The sequence below is a fragment of the Nilaparvata lugens genome, chromosome 3 (assembly GCF_014356525.2).
Source record: "Nilaparvata lugens isolate BPH chromosome 3, ASM1435652v1, whole genome shotgun sequence".
NCBI lineage: Eukaryota > Metazoa > Arthropoda > Insecta > Hemiptera > Delphacidae > Nilaparvata > Nilaparvata lugens.
In genome coordinates, this window is record NC_052506.1 from 35390527 (window position 1) to 35412005 (window position 21479).

Genomic DNA, 21479 nt, shown 5'->3' on the forward strand with positions numbered 1-21479 from the left:
TCACGTTGCAAAATTAGAGATTCAATAAAAAAATTGATGTGACTCTTGAACCTTTATTTAAAAGCTCCTAGTAAAATATACATTATTTGGACTCTACTATACTCACTATTCACTCACTACGTAGGCTATTAGGCCTAGTTGTGGTTGAGAGTGTCCTAAGTAGTAACATCATATCTCACTCAATAAAATAATCATTGACGGCGGTTGATAATAATTACATTCCAATTTATTACACTTTTATTTTTATTTGAATCTAATTTTATTATTTTTACTTGAAATTTTATTTAGTACTAATGATACTTTTTAACATTTTTCTGCCATTCACAGTCCACTATTAATCCTTATCATTTCCATTACCCAATAGTCACCCAAAATTATTCATGTCTACTTATTTATTTATTAATTCATTATTTAGTTCACTGATTTTACAGTATTATCTTATTTATTATTTTATCTATCGAATCAATATTAGAAGCCAGTCATGAGCTCGATTAGCAGTCGAGCAGTATAGTCAGTTAGTATTGTACGTGTTGTAGGAGAGGACAGATGGCTGTGCACTCTGCTGTTGCAGCGAGGCTACCGTGTGGAGTACTCAGCGGCGAGCGACGCATACACGCACTGCCCCGAGTCATTCAACGAGTTCTTCAACCAGCGCCGCCGCTGGGTGCCCTCCACCATGGCCAACATCATGGACCTGCTCGCCGACTACAGGCACACCGTCAAGATCAACGACAACATCTCACTCCCCTACATCTGGTATCAGGTAAATCATTCACTAAATACATATATCAATGCCAGTCAGAATTAACAAAATTTAACTACATCACTAAAGTTTTGGTTTGCAATGAATTTCGCACTGTTGGGAAGATAAATAATATCATTCTGAGGCTAGCCACTTGAGGTAGGACATTCATGATAAACATATGTGTACATGCATGTCGTCATACATTCTTGTCATCACAGCAAAAGGTTTCGAACAACATTTTTTGAGGTGAGGTTATTGTATCTCAATCTTTTGTTGTTTATTTTTCTTCACTACTCTATTTGAGGTAATTAATTTGGTATCATTATAATTTGTAATTTTCCAATGGCTTATTTATTGTTATTGGTTGTCTATTTCATGTTGGAAGCTGTTGTCAAATAGCTATTTTCTGTTCAAAGCCGCTTTTTTCGCTATATATAGCGTATGGCATTTTGACACATTTACCTCTCAAATATGAATTATATGCTTAATTATGATAATTGATTGTCATTAAATTAAAAAAGTCAAAATATAAAACTATGCACATGAAGAGAACCGGTAGTTTTAATATCATAATTATTAAAAGGTAAAACTAGACATTTATAGATCCAAGTCCAAATCAACCAGCTATTCAAGAGCTGCTGGTGCAGCATTCACAAAATCCTCAACAGCATGGGGATACAACCTGACAGGACAGACCTCAGCAATATGTTTCAGAGTTTGTTTTGGAGCTCCACAGTCACATTCAGGTGATGGAATGATCCCCTATTTATACAGACTGTCCCCACATACACCATGCCCTGTTCGCACCCTGTTTAATCCCTTCCAAAGGTGACGGGGAAGGCTGAAACCTTCTGGCTCTTTATTTGGCTTGATAAGCCGTGCCAATTGGTCAGGTGCTTGCAAATTCCAAGCAGCATTCCACTCTGAGTCTATGTTGAAATTGGTTGTGACCAAATCCTTTGCAGATGTCAATGGAGGCATTCTAGATCTGAGGCGACCTATTTCTAGGTCGGGAAGGTCTCCATGAATTGGCAGCATTGGGCTATCGGAAATCTTTTTGAACTCCTTTAACAGGGCATTTTTCCTCCGTAAGGGAGGTGGAGCAATATTGCTCAGTATTGGAAGCCAATTACAGGAGTTGACTTGATACACCCAGTAATCATTCTCATAGCTATGTTGAGCTGTGCATAAATTTTCTTACTGTATGGGCTATTGATCCACACAGGTGCACAGTATTCTGCTACAGAATAAACAAGAGACAGAGTGGAGCACCGCAGGGTGTGGGCTGAGGCACCCCACGTAGAACCACACAATTTTTGAATGATGTTATTGCGGGTTTGAATTTTCTTTGAGGTGGTCTCCAGGTGTTTTTTAAAAGACAGTGTTCTATCCAGTGTAATACCTAGATACTTGGGGAGATTTTGATGCTGGAGAAGTACATTATTGAAATAAACCTGGAGTTTCCTTTCAGCCATTTTATTATTTAGGTGGAATGAGCTGACTTCTGTTTTCTTCAGGTTTGGAATATAAGCCTCCATTTATGGAAGTATTCCCCCATCTTCTTCAGGTCTTCAGAGAGCACTTCCTCAGTTTTTTCAAAAATTTTATGCTGAGCTGCAAGGGCCATATCATCAGCATTATATGAACTTTTTAGAACATGTGATAGGCAAGTCTGCTGCGTATAAATTGAAAAGACTTGGAGCAAGGACTGAATCCTGTGGAAGACCATTATTAAGTTTTTTCTGTTTACTGATCTTATTGCCCAGAATCACTTCAAATTTTCTATCAGAAAGCATATTATCAATGAGCCTTATAATAGTTTTTTCGCTGATAACAAAACATGCATGATGATCGTGTGTTAAGTCAGGTCAAGGTCAGGGTTAGGTGAAGTTAAGTGAGTAATGTTAACAAACATTTTTATCATGCATGTCCTACCGTTAGTGGTCAGCCTTATCGGAGTGCTCACACATTGATATGGTTCCCAGATCGTTCTATGAACGAATACGTTGTCGACGATTTATTTTGTCCGCTGAACGTTTTGTCAGTATGTGAGCACTTCCATGTATAAGAACCATTTGTATTATTCTTATGTAGAGTAGGTTTCAATATTCTTGTATGTATCAATAATAATTGTACATTATGTGTGTTTTCTACAATAGTTGACTTTAGTGTGTCATTGTTCATTTATGTAGCTTGTGGTATTGGTAACTGTGCTTAGATGTATTCGACATGTTGAATATTTTGTTGTCTATTTCAAGAGTTCATTCGCTCACTATGATTATTATTCTTGGAATTAACGTTCTTTGTAGATGTAAAGATAATATTGTGGTTGATATTCATACTGTATGAAAATATTTGAAATTTATGCAACCACTCAACTTATTCATTGAAATAAACTCCGATTATTCATTAGATATTGATAATGGTGAATCACCGAAACTTGCTTCTCGTTATTTTAATAAATGTTGTTAAATGTGAGAGGTTGTGGCAATTGAAGTTTCTCACCAGATGAATGATGCTTTTCCATTTACTTGTATAATTTAGATTCTCAATTCCACGCAAGTTTTTTATACGTAATGATTGAAAAGTAAACTCCTTCTTAAAAATGAATTGAAAATCAAAATAAATTGGTGATTCAATTTTTTATATTTTTCACTCTATCAAGGCTAGAGTAAATGACTTTTATCTACGACCATGTTATAATGTTAACATAACAACATCACAATCAATGCCATAACAGGGGCATTTTCGCAATGCATTTTCAAAACTATACTATAATGAGGACTTTATCCAACGAATTTAACATTATAAAACGGTTTTCGTTGCTGGTGGCATCATTATTAAACACGGTTGTGTGCTGGCAGCAGGTTTCAGTTTTCAAGTTTACACTAAATCAAGTTTTCAGTTTCACAAGTTTTTAATTCGTCAAGTTTTCAGTTTATCAAGTTCTCAGTATGTCAAGTTTTCATTGCGTCAAGTTCTCATTCCATCAAGTTTTCGATTCATCAGGTTTTTAGTCCATCAAGTTCAAGTAATTAGTTCAAGTTTTCAGTTCATCCAGTTCTCAGTTTATCAAGTTTTTAGTTTATCTAGTTTTCAGTCTGTCGAATTCTTATTTAGTCAAGTTTTCAGTACGTCATGTTTTTAGTTTGTCAAGTTCTCAATTCGTCAAATTCGTCAAATGAGCGTCAAAGACCCTCATTATAAAACTGTTCTATAAACTACTATAATGGCTTTGTGTTAATTAATGTATTGACTTTTTCTTTCTTGTTTTAGATTATGTTGATGGGTGGTACCATTCTTGGCCCTGGAACGATATTCCTTATGTTGGTGGGAGCTTTCGTGGCTGCCTTTAGGATTGACAATTGGACCAGTTTCTATTACAACATCATACCCATATTCTTCTTCATGTTGGTGTGCTTCACTTGTAAAGCAGAAATACAGGTGATTAATATTATATTGTTCGTAGAGAAACCTTATTCGTTAATGATAATGTGTTCAGTATTACATGTACCGTATTACCTTTATAATTTTAGTACGTCATTATTCAATGCAACATAAATTGCTTAACGTTCAATTAACACAGTAGAAAAAATCTAAATTAGGCGAATAAAATAAGAGTGAGAATTAAAAATAGTAGGATAAAGTTTTAAGGATGCAGCCAGGAACTTATGCATTGGAACTTCAATAATCTGAGCCCTAAAAATTAAACTTCCAAAATGCACTTCAACACTATAAACCTGAATTTGAATAAATACTATTTGTTATTGTTCTACCAATATGTATTCGCCAATTGCAACATTTTTTGCATTGTACATTATATCTTATTAAATGGCATACATTTTTTATTCTATTCTGAAGCTTCACTAGTATTTTATTCATTTATGGAACTCAAAATGCGAACAGTTTGAAAATTTGAATCATCCATGGGCATTATTAGCTCGGATGTTGCAGTTCTACTCGCATTGTATCAATATAGTATCATTCTATCATCTCTTCACTTTTCATCAAAAATCAATAGAATTCGCCTTTTTAACAAGTGAATAAATTATCTTTTGTAATCCAGCTTTGGATTATTGCATTATTTGGATACATTTTATCATCCTACTATCCTGAATATCTTATTCCACTGAATAGAGAAATTACATATTCCTGAATATTAGTCCGGGCGCATATCTATAAGATGTATTATGTACCTATCATGTTATATGGTGCTTAGACATGGACGATGACAGAGAGAGAATGGAGTAGAATACAAGCAGGAGAAATTAGGTTCCTCAAGGCAATAAAGGGAGAGACACGTAGAGACAGATTTAGGAATGAGGAGATGAGAAGAGAACTGAACATGGAAAGCAGAAGGGGAAAGATAAAGAAAGCATGAGACTACGCTGGTTTGGACACGTGAAGAGAATGGGAGAGGATTGGCTGCCAAAGGAAATGGAAGAGATGTGGATCGAAGGAAGAAGATCAAGAGGACGACGCGACAACAATGGAAAGACACAGTGGTCAACGAAGTAGAGAAGAGAGGATAAAGATGGTGACAGGTTGAGGATGAGCGTGGAAAGACTGAGGAAGATGGAGAGGCATTGTTCATACCCAGACCCGGCAATAGCTGGAAGGGGACACGGACATGTATGTATGTATATTTACTCCAATACTCTATAATAAAGAAATTTTCTAAAATGATTGAGAATTTACAAAGTCTAATTATTAGATAAATTAAATTGATAGAGTATCCCATTTACTGTATTACTTCAAAATATCGGGGGACCGAGCTTCGCTCTGTAGTACAAAAGCATAGACAATTTACAAAGGGAGAGGAAATTATAATATATTTTTAGTTTGTATTTAGAATTATATAGCCTACTATATTTGCTACAATATTTGTTAATATACTATGTACTATTCTGCACTCATAGCAGCTAGTTACTATTTTGGACTTTTTGTATTGATAACAATTTATTGCCGGATAATATTTCTCGTGAGATAAGCGGATTGAATGCAATAGTTCAACAGCTGAGGCATAATTTTGTCTCACTCCCACACACGCACTCGCTCACTTACTTCCATTATCGACAGACGATAAAATTTTCAACTGTTTTTCCAAGGATGAATTATCCTTTTATGTCCTTCAGCAAGGTATCCCAGGGTTGAGACCTAGTGCAGTCGAATTTTTATGTCATAAACCTGCTTTACTTGTGACATACAGACATATAAACATAAATTGCTCGCTTAATACTATAGGATTTTAAACGCAATGTGTTGAAATAAACTATTAAAAAAATTAACTTATGAATTTAATGAGTTTATGAAAATTAACTTAGAAATTTGAACTAAAATTTATAGCTTAGAGTTATGCTAAGATGATTGCATCTCAAGTTCGTATTAGCACGGTGTCTACAGTGTACATCAATGAGATTCAGCAATGTGAAATATGAATATGTTGGCAGCTATTTGTGGCACAAATGTTCTCGACGGCGTACGCTCTGATCATGATGGCGGTGATAGTAGGAACGGCGCTGCAGCTAGGGGAGGACGGATGGGGCTCGCCGTCGGCCATTTTCCTTACGGCCATGTTGGGCTCTTTCTTCATAGCGGCCGTGCTGCATCCGCAGGAGTTCAAATGCATTCTGCCGTTCGCCATCTACATGCTGTCCATTCCGTCCATGTACCTGCTGCTCATCCTCTACTCAATCATCAACCTCAACGTCGTCTCGTGGGGAACTCGAGAAGTCGCCGTCAAGAAAACTAAAAAGGTGAGCAAATATTCTGATTAATTCAAATCAAACACTTTATTATTCCTCATGATATGATAAGGTAAATCATTTCGAAATAAAAAGGCAAGAGTCATCCAACCTACAAAGACTATGCATTTGTGGACAGGGATCAAGGAATTGTAATGATGGAAGGAATCATGAGATTTGATTTATTTATTAATTTTATTTATACATTAGCTGATGTCATTGAGAATATCATTTGCAGTAATGTGAAGTAAAATCTCAAGTAAGCACTTTTAGAAACATATTTTTTCAAGTCGTCTTCATCAAGCCAGTTCTCAGGTGGAACTTGACTTATTTGACTAAGCTCAAACTAAGATCATTTATTCAATCACAAGCATTATAAATTATACCAACGAAATGAAAAAAGAACAGGAATCATGAAGAACTCCACTTTTTAAGAATAAAGAATAATATGATTTTTCTTTTCAAACTCTAAATCCTGTATTCTTGAATATTTGGAAGGAAATCAGATATGTTATTCACAATTTTGAAGCATGTTTCAAGCAATAGTTATTCAAACAGCTATTGAATTTAATAATTTATATTTGTCTAATTCCAGGAACTGGAAGAAGAGAAAAAAGCTGAGGAGGATGCAAAGAGAAAAGCGAAAGCGAGATCTCTGCTGGGCTTTCTGCAGAACGAGGACATTGGCCTTGGGAACAACGATGACGAAGGATCCCTGGAGCTGTCGTTCGCTGGTCTGTTCAGATGTATGTTCTGCACCTACCCATCTCCGGTCGATGAGAAGCAGCAGCTCATGAGAATCGCTGAAACTTTGGAGGCAATGGAGAGGAGGCTTGACACTATGGAAAAGTAAGACAGATAAATAAGACATTATTCAATAATTAAAATACTGTAAATAATTGAATAATAGAATAAAGAGAAAAATCAGTTTTTCAGGAGGGCAGAAGAAAGGTTGTATTTTCCTAATATTTTGATATTGAGATATGCAAAAACTACAAAATACTTGAAATTAAAAAATTGTAATTTCAAGAATTTTATATGATCAGTAATTCACTATTCACTGAAGGCATGATCTTCCAAGTTCGATAATAATATATATGTTTTCTAATTAATTTGTACATGGTTAATATAAAATTTGCATACATTGCAATTTGTAGCCCTTCCGCTACTTTCTCGCCGAGAATGTGGCCGAGCGGCTCGCTGAATGGCTTAGGTCTCCGATCGATGAAAATCAGACAAGGCTTGCCAAGCAGAGTGAATGTGAGTGGTGGCACATACGTCGTCATTCGTAGATCTCGGCGAGAGTGAAGCGCTGGCATAAGGATTCCTAACAGTTCATTGAAATTAATATTATCAAAACAAGAAAATTTGAGTCAGGCATGCGTTTTGTTATGTATGTAGCGATGTTCTGTATGATATGGAAATCTTATTTGAATTGACAAATGAGCTGTGTGCTTTGCAGGGTGATGGACCCAAACAGTCAGGTGATTGGTCGGCGACGCACCACTTCGTCGAGCAGCCGCGGCGACCACCATGGTGGGGGAGGTGGAGGGGGAGGGGCGCTGCACGCACTCACCGAGGATCCAGCCGAGGAGGACCAGGTCGACGACAACAGCGACACCGTGTCCACTTTGGCCACTGGTATGTGCACTGTGCACTCATTCCAATTCCACCATAATAATCATGTTGTTGAATTGCGATTTGCTGTTGTTTGTGATGTATAAATAAGTAAACAAATAATAAATAGATTTTATGATGGCAATTAAGATCAGTATTTTATCAACTAATCATAATGTGTATGATCTCGCGGCTGGATAATGAATACTGCTAGTGACATTTCTCACCTGTGACAAATGAAGACGTGTTATCACAGTTACCAACCACATCATTTAGTAACTCTGATTATAGTTTTACAACTTAGGCCAGCCACTAACTTCACGTTTCAACAGTTATTTATTTTTACCGTAATTATCGTCTGGTAGAGCCGCAGTTTTTCCAGTAGAATGACGCACCTCAATTGGTCAAATGAAATAGAATGGAAGGTAGCCAAACGCGCTGCAAATAGTCGCACTTTTACATTTATTAGACCTATAGTAAATAAAAGATTTACAGAATTGATGCTGCAATTTGCTGCCCGTCTGGCCCTACCCTAATATTCAGGGTTAGACATGGTAAAACGTGACGGGAATAAGTAGGTTGTGCAACAATAATTAGAGTTACTCAATGATGTAGTTGTTAACTGTGATAGACCTACCATATCATACCATAGGCCTACGACTCCTCCTGCACACGGACAAATCATCCACGCAGGGAGTATATCCTTTATATTAATGTGTTACACTATTATTTTGTAAATATGTTTTTTTGATGAATAAATTTGAATTTGATATTTTCAGGCTACAGGTGACAACTTTCATAAGTCACATTCCTTATCCAGTGGTTTACTCATACACATTTTATACAATTAATAAATAAAATCATCCTATTGAATATTAATGAAAAATTTATTTCCGTTAAAGAAAACGTTAAATTGATTTTGATGGCGGTAAAAATATGGACAACCTATCAACGTAGTTTTTCAGAACCATAATTTCATTTTTTCAACTAAGTTATTATAATTGATAAAAGGGAGATGTATCTTCTTTTTCAAAAAAATTTGCATTTTCCAATTAGGACTCGAATTCTCATTCATGATTCTATGTTATGCATTCTGGTCAGAATGATTTTCAATTGCGCTGTTATTATTTTTTCAGAACACAGAATTGAAAGAAATGATGAATTTAATCCTTATTGGATCGAGGACCGTGATTTGAAAAAAGGACCTGTCAATTTCTTGTCCGCTGCTGAAAATCAATTTTGGAAAGAACTCCTTGATAAATATCTCTTCCCTATCGATGAAGACAAGGCTGAGAAGGTAATATCGATAACATTCACAATAACAGGTTTATTTTTATATTTATTTTCCAATTTCATTGAAATATGCTATAATGAAATCATCTTACTGTTTTTACATACCTACACAAATGTACGAAATAGAATTTGCCCTCACATTGACGACTTGAATAGCGTTCAACTGCTGGAAAAGCGATTTATCCTCTCATTATCCATGTGTCGGTAATCTAAACCAATTGATAAATCCATTCAAATGTTATTAAATTATTATATTATACAATCATGAACTATTTTATTTCAGCTGAATTATTTCTGTCTTTCGAATCTCAGCTACATTATAGTGTAACGTGCATAATGCATTATGCGTTATAGATGACTTATAATTCATTCTCTGACTGGAAATAATTCAACATACTAAATAAATAGAATTATTCAAATTACTCAACGCATATAAGAAAAAATAACACTACAACACAGACGTATGATTTCTTTTTTCAATTATTGGTATTACTCTAGAGAATATTCTTAGTTCATTTCACATAATAATGTTTATGCTAATCATTTAAATCAATCTCACAAAATATTTCTTATTAAAAAAATACTTGATAAGATGATTTGATCAAATCTTAGCACGTTGTCCACAAACAACTTTGGAAAGTTGAATACTGTGTAAATTGACCATCTTTATATTTATGCTACAAATAACTTTGATATAAATAAAATTGGTGGATAAATTAATAAGGAAATCCTTGTGCTATTGATTCTGTGAATTTACAATGTTTGTTGAGAGTATTATCTTACAAATTAACCTCTTATTTTTTAATTTTTCTATTGATCAACAATATTTTATTCAAGTCAGTATTATATTGAAAATGAATTTTATGTGAAAGGAAAGACTTGAAAAATGTATTGCTTGTGATCGGCTCCATCCGAGAAACTGTATTTGGCAGAAATTGTGCTTGACTGAAAATAATGGAATTTTCCGAACGGCGTGCTGTTTTTAGGCGAGAATAGCGTCGGATCTGAAGGAGCTACGAAACTCGTCGGTGTTTGCTTTCTTCATGATCAATGCTCTGTTTGTTATGATCGTGTTCTTGCTACAACTCAATAAAGACGTGTTGCACGTCAAATGGCCGTTCGGTGTGAAGACTAACATTTCCTATGATGATGTTACTCAAGAGGTGAGTCTTTCCTTACACGGCGCTTATCTCATCTCGCAGCCATTCATCTCATCTCAAAGTTCATCAATCATCTCTTTCGGATAAGTAAGTTCCAGATAAGACACCATTCAAGAAACAAATGAAATAATAAACATTCATGATCAACAATAATAACAGGAATTTTCTCAGAGGTGGAGATGATCTTTATTTGAAAAAATATACCGCAATTCTGTGGTTGTGCTGATAAGCTTAATTTTGATTTCTTATCGGTAACAAATCATCTCGGGACCTATTTCTTAAAAAATCTTTTATTTTGATGAGTACTAAATATCCTGAGTATTCGAGGTGAATGTGTTTGGGCTGGAAATTTCTTGTAGATGAAAGAGATGGTTGCCAATCGATGGTTGAAGCAGCGTTGCGTTGCGTTGAGCGCCGAGCGACAAACTGCGCCGCTCTTTCAACTGACATTTATTGTGTGCCTTTGAAAATTTGCTTCCAGGCGAGAATAGCAGCTGACCTAATTGAGTTGCGAAACAAAGCTGTCTTTGCTTTCTTCATGATCAATGCGTTGTTTGTACTAATCGTGTTCTTGCTGCAATTGAACAAGGACAGCATTCATGTCGAATGGCCCTTTGGGGTCAGGACCAATATCACTTACGTCGAAGAGACAGCTGAGGTATCAAAAGACTCAAAGATAAAACTCTGAAACACACCTCTCTCTATCTCTCTATAAATACTATCTCTCTGTCTCGCCAGCATGGACTGTGATATGGGATCAGTGACTTTCAACTACGGTTTGCATAACACCATATTCGGGACTTGGTGGTCTTCAATAATATAAATAAACTATATTCTACCTTACTTTTCATTTAGTCACCTCCACCATATCCAGATTCCTTCTCATATTTGATCTCACTCATTTTCATCTTTCTCACATTTCTGTTTCAATTCATGTCATCAATCACTTCACCAAAAATGCACATTTTTTACATTTTATGCATTATAAATTGAAATGTTCCATGCTATTATTCTTTCATATTCCATATACTTATTATGATGAGACATAAATTAAAATTTTTGATTGCTTTTAGCAATCTATGCGTGTATTTTATATTTTTTGTAGTTATTTATTGAATATTTGGTCGTCAAATCACAAACAACATGTCATCATAACATTCTGATTTCCAACTGTTCATTCCATTTTTTATTCCTGAGAAAAATTGAAATTTTCAAATTATCTCTCAATTATATTTTACTTTACCCAACTAACCCATCATTCGAATCATTCATCATCCTTCATTATCGAATCATCCCATCTATATTTGGAAAATTCATTGGAAAATATTTGGAAAAATTTAGTCAATAGTGTGTAATCTTTCAGCCTTTTATACCGATAAAGTGCAAGTTTAGTTCTCAAAGTAACTTTCTTTAAACTTATTCACCAAGTTATCTGTTCATAATCTTTGCATTGTATATTATACAATGTATAGAGAGAGCTAGGTCGTACCTTGTCAGTAATTTAAAGTGGAAATAGTCCGCTTTGAATAGTCTAAGATACGTTTTAAATAAATAAGACATCAATCCATCCTTTCCAAATAACATAAATCAATCAATCATATGTAAAATGTAAGTTATTGATTACAATAACTTGTAAGTTCTTGTTTGTTCTCTATCATAGGATGGAAATATATTGCATCAATATATAATCATTAAAGATGGTAAATCGTTACATAATATGTTGGACAACACAGATATCTAATGTTTGAAAACTCCAATGACACGAGAAAAATAAAGCATGAAACATTTATTTCTATTCTATCAAATAAAAGTAAATTGAGAGAGATCAATAAATATTGAAAATCCTCCTCAACAAAAAGAATTCCTTTCCTAGAAACCGTTGATGGTATAGATAGAAACTAACTGGGGTTTTTGATGTAGAGATTTCAATTCAATAACTTGATAGAAAGTAACTTTGAGAAAGCATGTACGGTATTTTATTTCTGTAGTGTAAAGTTAGATTTTTATTATACTATGTAGCTAATGATAATTTTGTACATTTGAAGAATTATCATACAAAACTTCATATCGTTCTTCAATGCACGCAGATAAATTCAACCTCCTGTAAATTCATACATTGATTGTTCATACTTATCAAAATTGTGAATAAATTATATAAATTGTCGATAATTATTAAAATCTTAGCAATAAGTTTTTGTGTGAAGGAAAAATTGAGATATTTCCAAGTATTCATTTTATCTTTCTCAACAACCAACTTATCAACATAAGTAGCTCATTTTGTCATCATATCAATAAATCAATTAAGTATTTCACTCTCAAACTTTCATCAAATAATAAATATCATCATCCCTCATTCACCTTTCATTATAGTCGGAACTCGATTGCTGATAAGCTTCCTTATATCATCACAAAGGCCTGAAACTTGAGTTGTAAAACACAGTCATATTATACAACATTCATTTTGTTATTTATACACTCTTGACTTCCGATCTTATTGAATTGTTTGAAATATATATATTCATTTATTTCCGAATAACTGTATGTTATTTTAACTAGTAAAATTGCACAATTCGGAAAACACACTCTGTTAGAAGATATTCCACACTTTAACATTATTATGTTTCTACTGAAATGAGGGTAGGCCTACATTTCAATATTGTTTCAACAGACTGCGAATCCAAACTCCATGAATAAATAAAAATACGCATCTTCTAAGCTTGAGAAATATCAAGAGTTATTATTTTATACTATTATTTATGATATGGTTTATGATATCGACAAACACTACAATTGAATGGATTGTAGTCAACTCCCTTCTCATTCAACTGTATTATTCTAAATTATGTAAACCATCAGTTCATTTCATTATCACATTCAATCCTGAGAGATTTTCCTTCCTTGAATAATAGAGAAGCTGAATCCATTCACGCATGGATTTCCTCTACGTTAAAAAAGCATGAGTCTTTCAGTTACCAAAGCTAAATCTTATTCCTAATAATTGTTTCAATACTCTACATTCTTGCAGTGCTAACGCGATATATTTTAAAAGACTTATTTCAATAACAGAAAATCTCAATTAAAAACTATAAAGTATTGAAATGGAGGTATTAACATCCATGTTTTTAATCTATAAACCTTTCTACCATTTATGTGTTTATAACTTGCATGTGTCTGGGTGTTTATATGTTTATTAAAAGTACAATGTTGACAATATACAATAATAATTTTTATCTTTGCAATACTTAATATTAATACTACATGCGTTCATATATTATTATTAATTATTAGTCAATTTTCACTCTATTCTTGACAAATTATATATACTTTCCAATATTCTTATGTAAATTCTTACTCATACACGCAAGTTTAATTATAATTATTGTACATCTCATGTTCAATATGAATGAATCGCTTCAAATTTCTTTGCAAGCTGCACAAGCTGAATGTGAGTTCAGAGCTGATCTAGATGGTTAGTAAATAGCTTACGAGAATGTTTTTTTATTGTGAATGATTTTGTTAAAGCGCTTGCCATAAACCTATTTCTTGATTGCTTGTTGAAATGTTAAAATTTTATTGATTCATCACAAACTTGGAGTTGTAGAGTAAAAATAAATCCTTATTGTATTATTCATGAAGATTGTTTTTCAATATATTGCACTCTCAATTAGTTCAATTATTCGGGAGAATCGATGTGTTTGGAGATTCAATAGATTACATTAGGTGTACTGCATTTTTTCTGCTTCAGACTGTTGATCAAATCGAAAAATTCTCATGCTATGAATTTCATTACAATTATTGATGAATGAGTATTTATCTTTTATCAAGTCTGATAGTTCAACAATAAAATATATAGTTTCCTAGATATATTTGCATGAGAGAATTGAGTAAATGTGAGGTCATATCACAATAAATTGTGATAATTTGTTGAATTAACCAACGTAAATTTGTATGGAAAATATTTGAAACATTTATTCTTCATTAATATTTGAGAAAAATTGATTGATCAGTATTGTTTCTGAATAGCAGGAAAATAGAATCTTATGTTATTGCTTATTCAATACGGTATCAATTAGTAATTTATGCGTTTGTTTATAAATTCAAACCCATCCACAATCGATTTTTTCAATTGACCATCAATACAATATGCATAGTAATTGTATTGTTTCAATAAATAATTTTTAAAACTTCATTTTAGACGTTGTAAGAGTGCCTTAATCAAGTATTATTATATTATTTTAAATGACTTTAAAATCAATTCTTATGTAACATTTTTTAATTTTTCCACTCTAGGTATTGATCAGTAAGGAATATCTTCAATTGGAGCCTATCGGATTGGTGTTTGTGTTCTTCTTTGCGCTGATTTTGGTGATCCAGTTCACTGCTATGTTGTTCCATCGATTTGGAACCATCTCTCACATTCTCGCTTCGACTGAGCTCAACTGGTGTTTTAGTAAGAAGGTGAGAGAAAAATATACTACTTCTCTCTTATCTTTTTAAATTCCTTTCATATGAGATAAATTTATTTTGAAATACTGATATAGTTTAAGTTCATATGTAGATTATTGGAATTTCAAAGGAGTTTAAAGTTGGATTCTTCATGGATAGGCCTATTCTATCTGATGTGTCTTCGTCATTTTTGTTCTTCCAATTATGCAAAATGTTTCACGTTCTCTGATGTTATTACGAATCTACGAATATTATTGGAATTGATTGATATTTAAGGAAATGAATAGCCTGTTATGGTTTTGAACATTGTATAATGGCATAATTGGCCGATACTGGCTGAGTCTTCGAATAAAAGGGTACAAGTAATTTATTACTGTTGATAACTTTCAATTACTTTTAACTAGCAAGTAATTTATATCTAATGTTAGTCTCTTCAAATCAAATAAATATAATAATTATTTTTCTACTAGTAGTATGGATCGTTATTGTGAATATTAAGTGAAAGTTTTTCAATTCCAATTACTGAATAGAAGTCTTCTCACGTTGAATAAAAATTCTGAGAATTGCAGTTCAATGAACTAGTAAATAAATTACTGATATTTCTCATTCAAAAAATAAGAAATAATGCAATACGAATTCAATTTAATTTATCCTTATGACTAGATATTTTCAAATCTAAATGGAGTTGAAAACAGATTTTATCTATCTATCATAAAGGAGATGTGATTTACATATTTAATTAGTACGCTTAGTCGTATTCGTTGTGGCTATTTTTTATTTTGAATTGCCATCTAATTTTGATTTGTTGTAATATTTTGATTGTTTTTATGAGTGCATTTAGGTGCCAGCCTGTAACACTCTTATATAAGGTACTAAAATGAATAATTATTTTATCCATAGAATAGAATTTTATTGGTCATATAATAATCACATGAATACATAGACTCCGTCAATACGACTGTATTGGAGGATGTATGAATCACAATTATTCAACGAAAATCTAAATAGAAAGCTGTCATGCAATTAATATTTGATGGCAGGTAATTGTGCTGGCTGACTAATGCAATTAATATTTGATGGCAAGTAATTGTGTTGGAAGACTTATTAATATTCCATTATTATTATTCAACGAATAGAAAGCTGTCATGTAATCAGTATTTGAAGGCAAGTAATTGTGTGCGCAGGTTGAGGACATGTCGCAGGACAAGCTGCTGGACAAGCAGGCGGTGGACATAGTGCGACACTTGCAGCGACTGAAGGGCATCAACGGTGACTACGACAACGACTCGGGCTCGAGTGGCGACCGCGTCGGACGTCGCAGGACCATCTACAACCTGGAGAAGCAGCGACACAAGACGCGCACCATTGGCACGCTAGACGTCGCCTTCCGCAAACGATTCCTACAGATGAAGATGGAGGACGGCGAAGAGGCTGCTGGTACGTTATTAGGTCCTTAACCAACATTGGCAATTGGGCAAATGACAGTCACAGCAGTAAACAAAACATAATCACCAAATACATTCCTTCAAGTACTATAAAAAATCGTTCAAACTATAAAATGGTCTTGCAACAAGCCAATTTAATAGTAATTTCTTGAATTGAACAATGCTAGCACAATATTTGAGCTCTGTAGGCAACTTACAGATTCTTATTCCTATGCTGTCATAATGCTTCATGCGAAATTGTGAAAATGCTCATTCTTTGTTTTCATTTCAGAATTAGGCCCATATTGTAGGGGAATTGTAAAAATGCATGTATAATGATCCACCTCTTACGCATTGTAAACTTCTATTCATACAACTTGAAATGAATTATGTGCTTATCCTGTATTTTTACATTCGAATATAATTATCTGTAAAAACCAATCTGATCCCATTTTCTAGTTATTCTGCAATTCATTCTCACAATACAAGTAATCGATTGAACCAAATAAATGATATTGTCTGTATAAATCCAGTACGTGAGTTTCAAGGCTTGTGCAATAATAATTACATTCTACAATCAATTAACTTTGAGCATTACAAACTTATCTGTTAGAGATTTCAAATTAAGGATTTTGTAATCAGAAACTGTTTTTATAACAAAATTGAATATTCCATAACAATTAATATTTCGTTTATACGAATAATTTCAAAGATGGAATTTTGTATGTACAAGTAAGTAGTTAATAATGATTATGAATTCTATGACGTGGCCTTTACTTGTTGTAATTCTTGTCTTTGGCAATTGATTGATTTTTATTCAACTCATTTGACATTCATAAAAGAATGTAATTGTGGTAATTAAAACATCCTCCTCTTTCAACATGATGTGGAGTATTCATAATCACGTTCAGTTGATATATTAATTACAATCATGAAGTGAGTTCCGGTTTGAAATAATTTAGAACTAGTACAGATGAAACCATGTTGATGTGCAATGTTTTGTGCAACTCAGCTCTAGTGAGATTCAATTTGAATTCAGCATCCATTATAAATAATAACACCAATATTCTCACTCATGGTAGGTAGTTCAAAGTGAATCTCAATATAGTGATAAAGTTTGTTATGCCAATCTTTATCTCTACTCTCTGTTTCTATATTGCATCATATGAAATTATTAATTCATGCTTACGGCTTTTATTGACAGAGAGATCCTTTCATATGTTCCGCCTCGTCATAATACCCAATTTTACTCACCTATTATAAATACTCAAGTATATAGGTTATATTGGGTTGAAGTATTATCACAAGAAATTATAATAATTGGTACCATAACCTTATTCAGAGTGGATCATCAACTATTTAAATTCGGCAGAGAAATAGTTTTGATTAATTCTGTTGTTTCTCTCCCAATCATTGTTTTGATTTTTTGCATGTGTGAATGAAATAATTATATATAATAATAATAATAATTCGTTTATTTCACTGCATTTTTACAATAATTGGTAATACAAATACATACATTAAACATAATGGTTGAACATTACAATTGGTAATACAAATACATACCTTAAGCATAATAATTGAACATAGATAATAATATTAAGCATGTAACAGAAAAAACCACAGTGCATCCCTCTTTAGGCTAAACCTGCGATGAGGGATGTCTCGCTTTCTAGTTGAGTCAACTTAATTATAATACAATAACAATTTTGAGGTATCAAACAATAAAGTAAATTTTATACAATAATCAGGGTGCTTTTCACAAGATGGGATTACGAATCTTTAACAATAAATTACATTTGAATGAAGACAGCAAAAAAATGTAAATAATATTACACCTCTATTAAACGTTTTTCTTCATAGAAGCGATTAAGTCTATTCTTAAACAAATTGTAACTGGGTGCATCTGATATATCTGATTGCAGTTTATTGAAAAGTCGTGGTCCCTTAGCAAAAGCATGTAAGGAGGCCACTCTACTTCTTGTGAAGGGTTCTTTTAATTTATTAGCAAGATTTCGACGAGTGGAATATACATGTTCATCCATAACTGGAAACTCTGAACGTCTTAAATACACAAACTTCAAAAGATTTATTTCAAATAGGGCATCAACACTAAAAACGCCAAATTCTCTATACAATACTTCGGTTGGATATCTTATGGGTCTCTTTAAACATATTTTTATTATTCGTTTATAAAGAATTATGAGAGGTTGCAAAATTGAACTCCCACAACTTCCCCAGGATACAATACCATAGCAGATAATTGACTGTATCAGTGCCAAGAATACCATTCTTAATGATAGATAGGAAGGACATTCCTTAATTGAACGAATTTATAAATTAATTTTCTAAGTTTTGAACAGATGTATGAAATGTGCGAGCTCCACCGTAAATGTACATCCAATACTACACCTAAATATTTTATTTCATTTTCTTTCTCTAATGTAGGACATCCACAGCTGTTGTATGGACTGGCACAATTTATATTATGTGATACTAGTTTACAGTCAGTATTATCTGGAGGCAATCCAGAGGACGACAATGAAAAGGGAAGAAATCTAGTTTTTTGAATATTCAAATGTAGGAGACTATTCTTTAACCAGGAACATTAAAGCATTTATTAGCTCTCTGGAAGGTGATTGGCCAAGTTTCCCCCAAACTATAGCAACTATGTCATCCGCAAAAGAGTACAAGGAACAATTCCCTAGATTTATATTTAATAAATCATTTATGTATATTAAGAACAAAACTGGCCCAAGCACTGTTCCTTGTGGAACTCCAATATTCACATTTAATAGTCCACTTGTCTTTTTATCAAGCCTAACTTTTTGTCTTCTACAATTTAAATATGACTCAAAGAATGACAATGCAATACCTCTTATTCCTATTGCTTCCATTTTATCCATTAGAATTCTATGGTCAATTGTGTCAAATGCTTTTTGTAAATCCAGAAATATTCCTAAGCATTTGTCCCCATTATCTAATTTGCTCAAAATTTCTCTTGTTACTCTAAAAATTGCATCGGATGTACTCATACCTTTCCGAAATCCATATTGATTACTGAATAAAATGTTGTGTTTTTCCAAATAGGATACCAGCCTCGACTTTACACACTTTTCAATTACTTTGGATATACTTGAGAGTAGGGAGATAGGACGATAGTTACCAAGTTCAGTCCTACTACCACCCTTATAGAGAGGAATAACTGTAGCTATTTTCATTTCATCTGGAAAATACCCCTGTTGGAAGCAAAGATTTATAATATGCTTCAACGGGTCACAATTATATTTCACTTTCACCTATTGAAATGAAATATATTTTCTGGCACTGATCACTGTGCATTGTTACAATGTATGCAGGTACACCAGTGCTGGGGCGCAAACTGACGATGCGCCGTGAGGTGCGCGAAGCATTGGAGGTGCGCCGGCGCTCTCTGCAAGCGGAGAGACGCAAGTCGCAGATGCAGACGCTGGGCGCAGCACACGCGCGCAACCCACGCGTCTCCAACGCCGGAATGAGCGTCAAGGACCTGTTTGAGGGTCATCCGAACCCCGCCTATGAGCACGGAGAGGACGACACCAGCTCGCTTCGGCTGCAGTCTGTCGCCCGCAACTGGGCTGAGCTCGAACGGACTAGCAACAGCCATATGTGATTCGTCACCCAATCGATACTCAAGTGTTTCGATGTTGCAACAAATTAGTCATCAGCCATGATTCTAAATACTGCGCTAATGGGATTCGTGCAACAAATTACTTAACAACAATAGTCAGCCATTTGGTTTATTTGAATTGGCCGTTTTCTCCAAGCAATTCAAAGTGTTGTTGATGTGACAATTTACACAGCATCAATCGACATAAGCTGACTGATTATTAGCTACTAATTAAAGCTACAGTATTTAAAATTTCTGATGATTGACTCTAATGATTTTTTGAAGTTGCAACAATTTACTCGGCATCCATTTGAAAATGAGTTGACGATGATTGGAATATTCCAAAAAAGAGTTGACGGATTCAAATTACAGTTTTTCTTCCAGCCATTAAAAATTCTTGTTAATGAGTTGAAATTTTGATGAAATTGTTCATTATCAACATTCATCAATTATCATACTCGAATTGATCAATGATTGAAAACTGGATTTGTCGTCTCAAAGTTTATTAGTAAAGAATGAAACATGTAATGAAATATTCCTATCTAAGAATATTCAAATAAATAGAAATATTTTTATGTGAACAATGAAACAAATAACGAATGAGTACCGTACGATAATAAAATATGCAGATTATACATTTTTTCGTACTTCTTCAATATAATAATATTTTTTATTTTTTGAATTAGTTCCTGATTATTAACTAATCTGCTTACTGAAGTATCACTTGTTCAACTATCACTGAATAAAGCATTATTTTTTGTAATATTCATATTATTTTCTTCAGTATCAGATAGCCTAACTCTTTTTATTGATACTTAGTGTTTCAGTAGGTACTCTGTGTACCGGTAACATTTTTCAATAGTTTTGTACCAATTATATAAAGATTTCTCCGTTAGTTGGTTACAGTTACTGAGTTTATTAACACCATTTTTTTTTAATTTGAAGTGGATTGTAACTAACATTGCGAATAAAGTAACTGTTCTTCTGCAATTTATTGATTGATGAACAGTGGAGAATGTAATTAGGTACGGTATTCTTTTCCGAAGTTTTTCTCTGTTCATCGTTTCTAGAACACAATTCCCAATTTCTCATTTATATATAATATTATATTATAGCTGTTCCAATTATTGTGTACATCGTATTTAAAATAAGAGGTATGAAAATATTATTAGAACAACTAATAATTATTCAAAAATATAATGATACGATATATTGCTCAATTGACAGAAAATTACCCAACTTTGTGATATGAATGATCAAGAGATTATATTGTATAATAAATTACCTTTTTTCTAACTATTTATGTGATTATTGTCTCAATTATAATGTTTTTAAAGCATCACGTATTTGCATAATTCTTTCCAGAACTTTTTTGAAAGAATAAAGCAATAATTTTTGTAA

The 21479-nt window shown here is 33.3% G+C and overlaps 1 protein-coding gene across 2 annotated transcripts in view; it reads left to right on the forward strand.

Moving 5' to 3' along the window:
- Positions 1-21479, forward strand: part of LOC111046048 (chitin synthase chs-2) — a 79612-nt gene extending 58133 nt beyond the window's left edge. The window contains exons 14-23 of one of the 2 annotated variants that reach the window (XM_039423630.1): positions 537-763; positions 4022-4189; positions 6196-6501; positions 7085-7338; positions 7952-8130; positions 9243-9403; positions 10386-10562; positions 14850-15017; positions 16190-16442; positions 19789-21417. In XM_039423630.1, the coding sequence (XP_039279564.1) occupies positions 537-763; positions 4022-4189; positions 6196-6501; positions 7085-7338; positions 7952-8130; positions 9243-9403; positions 10386-10562; positions 14850-15017; positions 16190-16442; positions 19789-20081 (2186 nt within the window). In that variant the 3' untranslated portion in view covers positions 20082-21417. Of the gene's footprint in view, positions 1-536; positions 764-4021; positions 4190-6195; positions 6502-7084; positions 7339-7951; positions 8131-9242; positions 9404-10385; positions 10563-11040; positions 11218-14849; positions 15018-16189; positions 16443-19788 lie in introns of both variants that reach the window. The other variant, XM_039423632.1, reaches the window with a different exon arrangement.